General features: G+C 34.2%; 2 protein-coding genes across 2 annotated transcripts; both read right to left on the bottom strand.

Moving 5' to 3' along the window:
• Positions 1-137: 137 nt before the first annotated feature.
• Positions 138-7108, bottom strand: LOC104088212 (phragmoplastin DRP1E-like). Its single transcript, XM_009592857.4, has 15 exons — positions 6829-7108; positions 6530-6593; positions 4994-5101; positions 4673-4774; positions 4219-4269; positions 4069-4130; positions 3803-3893; positions 3613-3677; positions 2678-2872; positions 2455-2574; positions 2302-2372; positions 1759-1984; positions 1244-1294; positions 805-1173; positions 138-424 (listed from the first exon to the last, which is right to left on the bottom strand). The coding sequence occupies exons 1-15, from the start codon at positions 6955-6957 to the stop codon at positions 296-298; spliced, it is 1833 nt and encodes a 610-aa protein (XP_009591152.1). The 5' UTR covers positions 6958-7108; the 3' UTR covers positions 138-295.
• A 2408-nt stretch (positions 7109-9516) lies between these two features.
• On the bottom strand, positions 9517-11780 carry LOC104088211 (probable purine permease 11). Its single transcript, XM_009592856.4, has 2 exons — positions 11621-11780; positions 9517-10950 (listed from the first exon to the last, which is right to left on the bottom strand). Exons 1-2 carry the CDS (start codon positions 11655-11657, stop codon positions 9848-9850), a joined length of 1140 nt encoding a protein of 379 aa, XP_009591151.1. The 5' UTR covers positions 11658-11780; the 3' UTR covers positions 9517-9847.
• Between the last annotated feature and the right edge of the window lie 491 nt (positions 11781-12271).

Here is a 12271-nt window from a genome sequence, read left to right as displayed (position 1 = left end):
TTCTTTTCCATTGCACAGCTAGTGCATAAGATATGCAAAACCATTACTTTTCCCTTTGCCTTTTTTGAAGTCTGACAGGCAGTAAAAGAAAAAATTATGCGAATTTAAAAAACTCCCTCCATGGATGACCCAGTAGCTTCGGAAAGCCTAAATTTCTTAGATATTGCCAACGGTAAAAGACAGGCATAATTCAAAGTTCAATAATGCAATAATGCAATAACAAGATGCTGTGGCTTTGAAAAGCCTAGGTTTAGACCAAAAAACATTTTCTAACTAGACTGCAAACTATTTCACATCATTTTGCCCATAACGCTGAATCTATTTCATCTCTAGCAGACTTGTACAGCTCAAGCCTTCTCGAACATTTCTGCCTCCTCTCCATCAGGATTGGATCTTCATCCAGTAACCGGGCGAGAGTTTTACCCTACACGTTGGGAAAAATTCATTAAGTACTGTAGACTAAATTTGAACCTGAAAGGAAAGCAGACCATAATTTTCAACCTCGCCTGTGAAAGGTCTTACTAAAATTGGTTCAGACTATTTATTCGATATTTTTTATTCTCAGATAAATCATATCAAACTCTGCAATTATTTGGAAACTTTTGTGCATAGAAGTAAAAGAAAAGGTTTCAAGTGCTTATAACATTGCATCAGCAGATAACATTGCTTTCACCTCCAATGACATGTTCACAATTTGATGAATTGATCATCATCCATTGACTCTACTGATGTCATTAAGGATGTTAAGCATAAGGGAAAAAGAATCTCTGGAGGGTATTTAATTTAAGTAGACAAGTGAAATACCTCTTTTTTGCCCAGTTGCGTATAGAAATGATCAAGTAAAGAACGTTTGGCTTCCCGAACTTGACAATAAACCACGGCCTTTGGTATTGTATTTCGTAGGGTATCTGACACCATCCCGATATATGAGGAAATGGTTGAGCCTATCCTGCGCAAGTGCCCCTCTGTGTAACGGTCAGCAGTTGAAGCAGTTGGGCTTCCACCCTTATCAGCTTCTTGTGGGAGTTTCCGGAAAAAGTCAACAGTAAGGTATGAGGATTCCATATCCACCATCCTCAGAACAGTTTTCTTGCTGTCATCACGGAATCTCTCTAATGCTTCATTCGCAGCAGATGCTATCTCTGTTCGAAGAGTTGGAAAGCGACTTAGTTCCTGCATCCAGAAAATATCAATTTCATCATTTGCCATTAGATAATGAAGTAGTAGAGGTTTCAGATCATACCTGAGTTTCCCCTATTGACTTCCCCACCAGCTCTTTCAAGATGAAGTGAACCTACATAGTCAATTCATAGAGTTAAGTTGAAATATCAGTTTCAACTTAAGCATTGGAATCCTGAACAATTGGTTTGTTTTTCTTTAGTGGGGAAGGGGGAGGGAAAAATTATGCGCTTTCAAGAGAAAGCAGCTTTGTTATTACTAATTGGCTTATTGCTGTACAGTTCCAAGTTTTTAAGTTGGCTTATATGACAAACTCCTTTTGACATGACCATAGTTTTATTTTCCTACTCAATTCCCTAGTACATAATCTAAGCTAGTGTTTCCAATCCCTGTGGAGAGAGTATTTCAGAAAGCTTCCATTTTTCAACAGCTTCCGAATACTGGTAACAATCTGTGGTCCCAAAAAAGGAGTACTTGCATAACCAATGTCATAAAAAGGTTCCCTTAACCATAGCCACATGAAGTAACATGACAATTCACATCCACGGGATAAAAGAATGAAAAGGTGCAATTACTTACTGCATCTGCTGAGGCTTCAGCAGGACCCCTGAAATAATTAAGAGCACCATCAATAAGCCGTCTATAACCTTGCTCTGGTGCTATTAGATGAGGTTGATAGCCATCTGCTTCAGAGACAACCTTCCGAACGTTTTGCAGCGAGAGATAACGATCCAATGGAAGCTTTCTCAGAGCAGCAGGGAGCTGGTTGTCAAAAACCCAATAAATGCGATCTCCTCCTGACCGCCTGCACAAGCAGATGTGGAAGACCAAATATGATCAACTTAACCTCATTACAAGGCAATGTAGTATATGTCCTTGGTTTTTTAGACACTATGCATGAAAACGACTGAAAATATCCTCATTACATGTTTCCAACATTTTCACAGGTTGTAACACAATTTGACAGTGAATGGTTTACATGTTAATGGAACCAAACATTGTGTGTTTTCCTTTACATAAGAAAATATAGTTGTGGTTGTGAAGACAGAAGCAAAATACAGTAGTAGTCAAATCAACAATTTTTCCTCCTTTGTTCGGTTAAAGAAAAATGTATATTCTTACCCTCCTTCAAGGTGCTCCTTGAAAATCCTATCAAAAGCACGGCACAGCTCTAATATGGCATACAACTGCGCCTGTCAATTTAAGCAAAACTAGTAAAGATATTGAATCAAACAGTAGCATGTTTTCAGGAAAGGAAAATATTAGTATCATTACGCTTGCATCAATAGCAACTGGTCTCCCTAGGTAACTCAGCTCTTCCTCAAGTTCATCAATGCTTCTATTGATCAAAGACAAAATCGTTGGTATACGGGCCTTGATCACAGATTCTAGGTGCTGGAAAAACAAATATTTGCTATCAGCATCGTGTAACAAATATCAATTGCAAGAATTAGAGATAAATCTTTCTTGGTATAAGCAGCTTCGGTAGTGTGTATACTTTTGAGAGTAGTTTTGCCAAATACTCTGAACCCATTCTATTGGCCAAATGTCCATACTCAGGACTTGTAGCAAAAAATTCACGTTCCTTACGCCTTGCAACAATCATGTCAACATTTCTATTAATATCGGCCTGTGAACGATTGACAATTCCAACCCAAGGATGTTGTAACCGATAAGATCTTCCTTCAAGAACCTTCATCACACAATTGAAAAGGAACCTTAGAGGAATGTCAATATATGATAGGATACAGCCAAAAAGATGTTGCAATTATCTGTAGTTGTGAAAAGACTAGCAGCAGCAAAGATAACATAAAAACTGCTGCTATTAATAACAGAGAATTTTAAGCGTATTTGTAAAGAGAACCTAATGAATGTTGCATAATCCTAAGGAAACAACCACATCCTACTGTAATTTATGGCCTCGAGAGGGCATCAGTGCCTTCTCTACATTCAACTATTCATCAATGCCTATTTATACCAATCTTGAAGTTCAGCATGGTATAACTTAACTGAAAGTTCTTGTCCATAAATATACAGTTTTAAAATGCATGCCTGATGCAAGGGACTTCATACAACCACAGATGATGAAAATAGTTATACGCTCTATCCTCATACTCTGGCAGACATAAAACTCACATTCAATGAATATTATCACTTCAAAACAAACACATTATACTCAAATGCAAAGTGGTGATGGATATTGCAGATGACCTATGGAGGAATCAGCATGGAACAGACTTTAAGAAGAGTTTAGCGGTTTTTTCCCCTGTAAATTTAGAAGATTTAATAGTATAGCCACTGAATAATTATAAACTGATCCTCATAAAAAATGGATCATGAATCAAAAGATGTTGATTAATACAGAGAAATATAACACCTCTTCAACAAACAAAAGCCAATTGTTATGTTAGGTAGAAAGGAAAAAAGACTCACATCCAATGCATTTGTTCCCTTGTCCATCAAATCAAGCTTTGTCAACACACCAAGTGTACGTTCACCTGCATGGAAGCAAGTTAATGCTCCAATGACCCTCAAAAGTATTTTTCAAATGTGGGAGAAAAAACAAAGACAGGAAAAATTAGGCAAATGTTTTATTATGCCAGAGATGATCTGAAAATAATACCAGTTGGGTCAACTTCTCGAGCAATCTTTATAGCATCAGATGTTGCAACATCCTGATTGGCTGGGGTAATAGCTAAAAGAATACAGTTCGGCTACAATGCAAGAACCAAAGTTTTGTCAGTTGGTTCCTACAAAGTGTCGAGAGCAAAATTTACAAGCTAAGTAGGATCATAATTCTCAAAGTTCCACTTTCTCATCTCTAAAGGGTAGAAACATAGTTAGATTTTGCCAATCAACAAAGACATTCTCTGCCTCTCAGCATATTACCTTCTCAGCATATGAGCGAACCATATCTTCGATTTCCTGAACTATACTTTCAGGCTGCCCCTCTGTCAACACACACAATTGTATTGAGCAAAATAGATCATGAAACATGTACGAATGAAAGACCAACAACATGAGAATGAAGAAACATACCGACGGCAACCTTTGTTAAACCAGGTAAATCTACTAACGTCAAATTGACAACTGCAATGAAACCCAATATGAGTTATCTGATTGATAGTGAAATCAAAACCCCAATACTGAGTACTCATATGAATACCACCAAGAATCTATCAACCATAGAGTAAAGCTAAAAACTTACAATCAAGCAATTGCACCACCCTCCTTAAATCAAGGACGTTTTACAACATGTTAATATGAACTACATATATAATAACTTTGTTAAGTTCTTTTTTTGTGTGCTATATGTACAATAGGTAATAACAGACAAAACTTTGGAACAGCAAAATGCAACATAATGGACATATACATATAGAAGCAAGAAAGCAAACCATCAGTTGCATGCCTTCCTGTAGATACACTGCTAAATCCACAATGAAAGCCAGCACACTATTGTAAATAAAAGAAAGTAACATAAAAGGCGCACCATTTGGAGAGTAGATGCTGAGATTAATAGGAAGAGAAGAAATCTGCTTTGTCTTTCCAGTCACCCTGTCAGTTTCTTCCTGGATCTGTGATCTTACCATAGCTTCATTAAGAAGAAATGTACAAATCAAATCAACACATAAATATTGCATAGTTTGAAATGATATTACACGGAAGATTCACTTCCAAAATGGCTACGGTAATGGACTAACTACCAGAAGAAATATGACAAGGTAATGTCGAAAGCACAACAGTAAAGGAAAAAATGAAGAAGCTCTAAGGCAACTACGCATTGTACCACATTTTCAAAAAACCAACATACCAAAATCTATAAACTTTCTATTTCCAGTGTGAAGAAACTGTGCATAGTCTTCTTGTCCTGGCTCAGTCTTGTAAAGTTGCAAAACCAATGGCCTTCTTGTTACAATCCCTGCCCAAAATAAATACTGCTATGTGAAAACTGAACAAAAGGGAGGGAAGGAGAAATTTTGTGGTTTATAACTTTATTTTCCAATAAATTACAGATTTTTGTTTCTAATAGCAGAGCGAAATTGCAATATAAAATTCCAATGCAGCTTCCTGAAAATTGTATCAATTTGGAGTATCTCTAAAATAGTGAAATGGTATAGTTTGTAGGTCCAGGGCAAAGATAGTTAAAACTGGGTTATGCTGAAAGGTAGAGAATGAAATAAATAGTACATAATTTTTCTTTTGAAAAACAGACACTTAGAATCAGTGTCTTATCTATTTTTTGTGTCTATCATTGTGATAAGAAAAGTTTAACTCGAGCAAATCATGATAATACACATAATGACATAAGCATAAGTTCCAATCATTAGGTCAAAAGGTCTAAAACTGGCTAGAAAAGTAGCATTTTCCCTAATTAGTCAATTAATTGTCAAATATCTCAATATAAGACACTTAGAATCAGTGTCTTATCTATTTTTTGTGTCTATCATTGTGATAAGAAAAGTTTAACTCGAGCAAATCATGATAATACACATAATGACATAAGCATAAGTTACAATCATTAGGTCAAAAGGTCTAAAACTGGCTAAAAAAGTAGCATTTTTCCTAATTAGTCAATTAATTGTCAAATATCTCAATATAAGAGCACTGAGAATGTATATTGTGGTCCAATTAAAAAAGACTAGTTCCTTTTTCACTAAAGTAACAGCTTATTTTAGTATTTCTACTCTACCTGCATATGTTAATAATACAGCATTTACAATTGTACCAGCTATCCAGTATTTCTCTATTCTTCTTCACCAAAAAAACAAAAAGCCAAAACTATAGTAAATTACGAGGAAATAAAATAAGCGCTTAACGACGTCTCTTTTATATCTTCTTTATTTTATTGGACATAATCAGAGGTAACATTTGCTAAAGCTGATTTCATTTTATCTTTCTGGGAAAAAGAATCAGATTGTTAAGTTTCTGATATTCTATTCCATTGACTGATCCATATATGTATGGTGTCGAAATGTCAATCAACATCCAAAATCCTCGTAACAGAATTTCATTAAAAATGAAATTTGCTTTTTAATTTATGACGGTGGTGTTAGAAGCAACTTGTTGTATCTCGACTATTCCTTGTATTCATGTTACCTCCCACCAACGATAGTATCGGGTAAGCTTAGGCAGATGGGAAAAAATCAGCCAGGCTTGCGTACATCTCTAATTCTGTTTGATTCTTTTTTTTTTCTTTTTAATAATTTGTTAGCACCAACCTACTGGCAAAAAAATCTCCAATTGAGAAATTACAGTTTAAAATAACTGAAAAGAACAGCAGATTTAGCTTTACGAATATGATTTTTTACTTTTTTAGGATATATATAGTTGGTACATTAACGATTACCTGATCCTCTAGGAAGAAAATCCCGGCCGACGATGCTCTCCAAAACCGAAGACTTCCCCGAACTCTACAAAACCACCATAATTCAATCAAAACATTTAAAAAACAAAGCAAGAACGCTAAATTAACCAGCAACAGTAATAAAACTCCATAAAAAGCATTAACGCCATCACAAAGACCGATCAAACAGAAAACAATCATCTACAGACTCTCACGTACATAAAATAACCAAAACACATACATAAACAGAAAACAAAAAAACACAGAGAAAACACACAAAAATAGGTGTAGATGAAACAGACCTGGCCACCGAGGACGACGATAGTTGGAAGAGTATCCCAAAGAGTAGGCAAACTCCGATCATCACCGTAATCACCGAGGAGCGTACAAGCTCTCTGAATTCTGTTTACAAGGCCAATGACGCCTTCCATTCTAACGAAAACCCTAACCCTATCGATTCTCCGATGTCGGAGATTCCTATCGGCTACAACGACGAACGAGAGGAGAATGAGCAATAGTAGTACCAATGTAGAGAACGTGACGGAATCTATTTTTATATTATTATATTTTGACTTGGTAAGGAGTGTGAGTGCCAGGGGGTTTGTGTTGTGGTCGAGTTAGTGCGCCACGTGGGGTAGTCTTTTTATAGTCTTTTTCAGGTCATGTGGAGTTATCAACATTTTTAAAATTTTGACTCTGGGCGGGATCTTTTTTGACGACATTTTCTTATGTGTTGTCAACTTTATTTTTTTTATTTCATGTCAACAAAAAACTTTATTTATCTTATATAAAGTTTAAAAAATAAGTTATTCTGTGTCAATAAAAGAAGTAGTTGACCTACTGGTGCGAGTTCATATACTCTTTCTATTTCAATTTAGATGTCACATTTTGCTTATCGAAAATCAATTTAACTAAATTTTGAAGCTAAATTTGATTAATTCAACTTAATATTTTAAGACTTAGATATTCGAAACTATACTAAAAGTACTATAAATTATAATTATTCTCATGTCAATATGATAAAAAGATACATTTTAAAATGCTGATCAAAATTAATATTTTGACTCTCGATAAGCTAAATGTGTCATCTAAACTGAAACGGAAAACAATGAAAAAACTATACTAGGTGATGCTGATTAAAGAATCACTAAAATTCAAATTCGGAACAATATGAGTCAAATTGCTATTTTTTGTCATCACATGATGATCTTAGAAAGCGGTTCAGATAATTTGCGTTCTAAATATGTATCGTCCTCACATATCCACAAGAATTATTATTATTAATTATTAATTAATTAATTAATAATAATAAAAGGGGAGGTGTGACACATGTGTATTTATGGGAAACCAGCCTATTTCAAATCTTACTAGTTACTAAAACTGCCCTTGGCATTGTTGGAAATATAATAGTATATATATTCTATCTGGGATTATCTTCTATTAAAGGATTATTAAAGAGTAATAATTCAACAGATTATAGATACCCTTAACATTGATTACAACTTAAAACAAGATCATATATATGTAACGTCTGTCATTTACCAATAGATCTTGTAACTTCCTTTTATTCTATCTTAAAGAAACTATTAATAACGTAATTACAATCATTTGATAGAATCACCCATCAACCAAAACCACATTGGAAAACAAGGGACAAAATTTTAAGCAATGTCTGCTTAAATATGATTGTGCTAAGAAAGTTAGTAATCATAATAATTATATGAATTAAAAGTAGGTTGAAAATGCAAATATGATGAAAAAGGAATATTTCAATAGTGTGACGGAATATTAAGATCATGAACGCCAAAAGTTTCGTTAGTGTTTTTATTCTTTTTGTTTCCGAAGAACGTTAATTGTTTGTGTCAAATGTGAAATAAATGGTAAAAAGATAAGAATAAATAACCAAAAAAGTGTTAATTAATAAACTAATTTGATTAGCTTATAAACTTAGCCAAATATTCTCTATTCTTCTATCTTCTCTTTAGAGTAATCGCATGCTAAGATACTTTTAGAAAGTTACTTCATTTTGTGATTTATACTTCTTTAAACATGAATTTTTTTCTCTTTTTTGGCCAATTATTATGTTTATAACGAATTGTACTACTTAAATTATTATCGTCTTTCTAGATGGAAAATATGGAGTAGATATTATTCATTTGACAGAATCTATCTTGAATTGAACTCGAATTTTAAGATCCCCGCATTTCTCCACGTATTCACCTTACCCATAAAAACAATTATGCGAGGCGGGGCGGACTGAAAACAGCAAATTATGCTATGCGGGGTGGGGCGGATTAAAATTTTTGCGGTTTTATGCGGGTTTGCCCCGCAACCGCCGCGCCGCGCCCCGTTTGCCAACCCTAATGTCAATAGGTTATTGCGCTACTCAATCCATGAGGTTTGGTCATGTATTTTATTAGTAGATGAAATATAGTAACATAGATGACGTTGGTTGTTATATTATTAATAGATTTTTTTATGTGTGGCTGATAGTATTAATAGATATATATACTATATATTAATAGTATATACTATAGTATTAATAGTATATATATATATATAGAGAGAGAGAGAGAGGGGCTTCATACCCTTTTCTCTCGTATAATTCATCGTTTTCTTAGATAATGTATTTGACCTGCGTTTATTAGTATTATTATATAGTTAAACTCATTAAGTTTCAGACCTTTTTCAATCATGACTTGTATTATTTTCTCGGCATCTTCAGCTCTCCCTTCTTCACAAAATGCATCTGTGAAGCATCAACTTTTACTAATTTAGATTCTCTGTCCATACTAATTTAAAACCAAACATATTTCTTTTTTTTATTATAGAAAAAGTATCCTCCCACCCTCCCGTAATTAACGAAGAGTAAAGGAAGACTCAACTGAACTGTGTCGGTCGACACCTGTACCGGTGGGAAGTTGTGCATAAGTTGATACGGACACTACCATCATAAAGAATATACATTTATAGTTATAAATATGTTAAAATTGACACAAACTTAAAATTCAGATACTATTCAAAAATCGCCATACAATATTTTTCTTAATAATGATTATAGTACATAAAAAAGGACAAGAAGCATGCAATTATTTTTTGCATGATATTTAACAGAGAATATATCATGAAATTGGATGTAAAGAGTACCTCCTCAATTCCATTGACTTTATAATAAAGTATGCTTCCATATTTTCTCCGAATTTTATCAAGTTCCAGGTTCAAGTGACTGTTCATCCATCTTCATTCCAAACAAAGGCAAACATCTCCATTGAGCGACTATAACTGCTATAGTTTACAGTCCAAATCCTTTATCATTCCATTTTAAGAAGTATTCTCAACATCAGATTTTGAGGACTTAGCTTTGTAGTCATCAAGATAATTCTGATAAATATAGGAAAGAAATCCCCAAAGAGCAAGCAACAATGCAATAACTTTTTCCCCATCCATTTTATCATGGAAGAAAATCACGGCAAGAACTGGCACAACAGGCAAAGCCAAAGTACTTATCACATTAGAGAACAAAGAAGAAACCTCAAATATCAACCCCAATAAACCAACAGAACCAATTTGCCAAAGAACAGCAGTCCAAATCAATGTCATCAAATATGAAATTTTCCCCTTCTGAAAACCATTCATTTCTGCTGTTAAATTTCTCCATTCTCCGCTCGCGTATAGCCCCACAACACAAGCACAAGTTGCTACAAATGATGGATAAATTATCATTTTCAAGATTGTGTCAAATGACTCACTTTTGATCACCCTCTTGAAAGTTAGTTCTAATAAAGAGAGGTATAGTGCATAAGTTGCTGATGCAGCCACAGTGCAAACGAATCCGATCACGTATTTCCCAACTGATAATTTTGTACTAGTAGTATCAGATTCAGAATGAACTGCTAGTAGTGAAGCTGAAATTGTGACAATCACTACAGAGTTGAGTATTAGGGCTGTGAATTTTTGAGCGTTTAGTACGAAAGAGAACAGGACATTGAAGGCTAATTGAGATGCACAAATGAGGGAATAAGTTGAGACAGGAAGATATAACAGACCATATGAATACATCAAATTGTTACCTGCTAATAGTAGGCCAAAAAATACATAAAGGAGAGAAAGGTAAGATTTTGATGGTTTTTCGGACGATGAGGAGGAGACAATTTTTGAAGATTTAAGGAGAAATAAGAGTGGAATCAAGATTGGAAAACCAGCTGATTGAACAAATGTTGCCATCCATTTACTATTTCCACCTTTATCATAGTAAAATCTTCCTAAAAGTGTAGCTGCAGATTGTCCAACAAGTAGGAAAGTGATGTATACACATATTCTAAACCACCAACCGTAGTGTTTACTGAATCTTGAAAGTTGCTGCTGCTGCTGCTGATTTGTGTCATCTTCTAACATTTGTATTCTGCTTGATTCTTTGACAGCCACTACAACATTAATATAGTAATCAAATAAGTGAAAACTATGATGAAACACAACAAATAGAATTCAGTTGTAGAAATTTCATTTTTATTTGGTGCATAATTCACTTAATCAAGCTAAATTTCAGGACCAGGGCCGGAGCGACAACTCAGATCCAGTAGCTTTTGTTTAGACTCTCTATTCAGGGGCAGATGCAGCTTAAAAGCACCGGGTTCATGTGAACCCAGTACTTTCGACAAGGAGTATAAGTTTGTGTAAAAATCCACCAAAATTGCAAGAAATACGTAGATATGAATTCATAACTTAAAAATATAATGAGTTTGAACTCATAGAACTTAAATTCTGGATCCGCCTTTGTCTCTATTTGTATCAGGTAATCCATTAAATGTATATAATTATTTACTTGTGAACCCAGTAACTAAAACGAGTTATGAATTTAATGGCAAGTTCAAAAGTCATAAATTTCAAATCTTGACTCTGCCGCCGACGATGGACATCGTTCTTTAGTTGGAGAACCCTCTAAGAAACATAGGAACAAAACCTACACCTCTACTCCTTTTCTTGAATCATTTTTACCAAGAAGAGTATCAAATTGTGATCATAAAGAGTGGATAAGAGCTAAAAAAGATGGGAAATAAATGACTTTTGGAAGGAGAAATAAAATCAGTGACAAACCTGGGATTTGCAGTTCAACTTCTTGAGTAGAGTCCATGATTAAGTTGTGGTACAGAGAGTGCTAATAAAATCCTGTTTTTCATTAATAAAGAAATCAAATTGAAGACGTATCACGTCTATGACATATTAGTAAGTCCCACCAGTTGAAATTTTAGCTTTTTAAAGCCAACTGTGTCTATATAGTATATAGTATGACAAGTTTGACGAATTTAAAAAGTTGAAAATGAAAATAGATTGACTCAATCTTCACTGAGCTAGGAAATATAGTTGCTTTTGAATGATTTAGAATTTGGTGACTAAACAATATTCTTGTGTTCATATTATGAAATCAATTGTTGAACTTTTTTAATTAAATATATTTTTCAATACATTTCTATATTTTAAATTTTTTAATTTTTAAAAATATCTAAAACAAAAAAAATTCGTGAGACTTTTGTCTCGTACCTTAATACTAACGCCCTGAACCATGATTGATAGATAATCCTGTATTGCACATTTTAGAACACTTTCTAAAATGAACCAAATCAAGCTTATCAAATAAAAAGTTGTGTCCATACTAACTTGCTCACAAGTCTAATCAGTAATCACTCTCATTGGATTCAATGCTTCTAGGAAAAAGAAGAAGGAATTAGGTGAAATATATTAAAGCAA

Source organism: Nicotiana tomentosiformis, chromosome 8, assembly GCF_000390325.3.
Source record: "Nicotiana tomentosiformis chromosome 8, ASM39032v3, whole genome shotgun sequence".
Lineage (NCBI taxonomy): Eukaryota > Viridiplantae > Streptophyta > Magnoliopsida > Solanales > Solanaceae > Nicotiana > Nicotiana tomentosiformis.
Note: the sequence above shows the minus strand (reverse complement) of the source record. Positions and strands in the feature narration are given on the sequence as shown.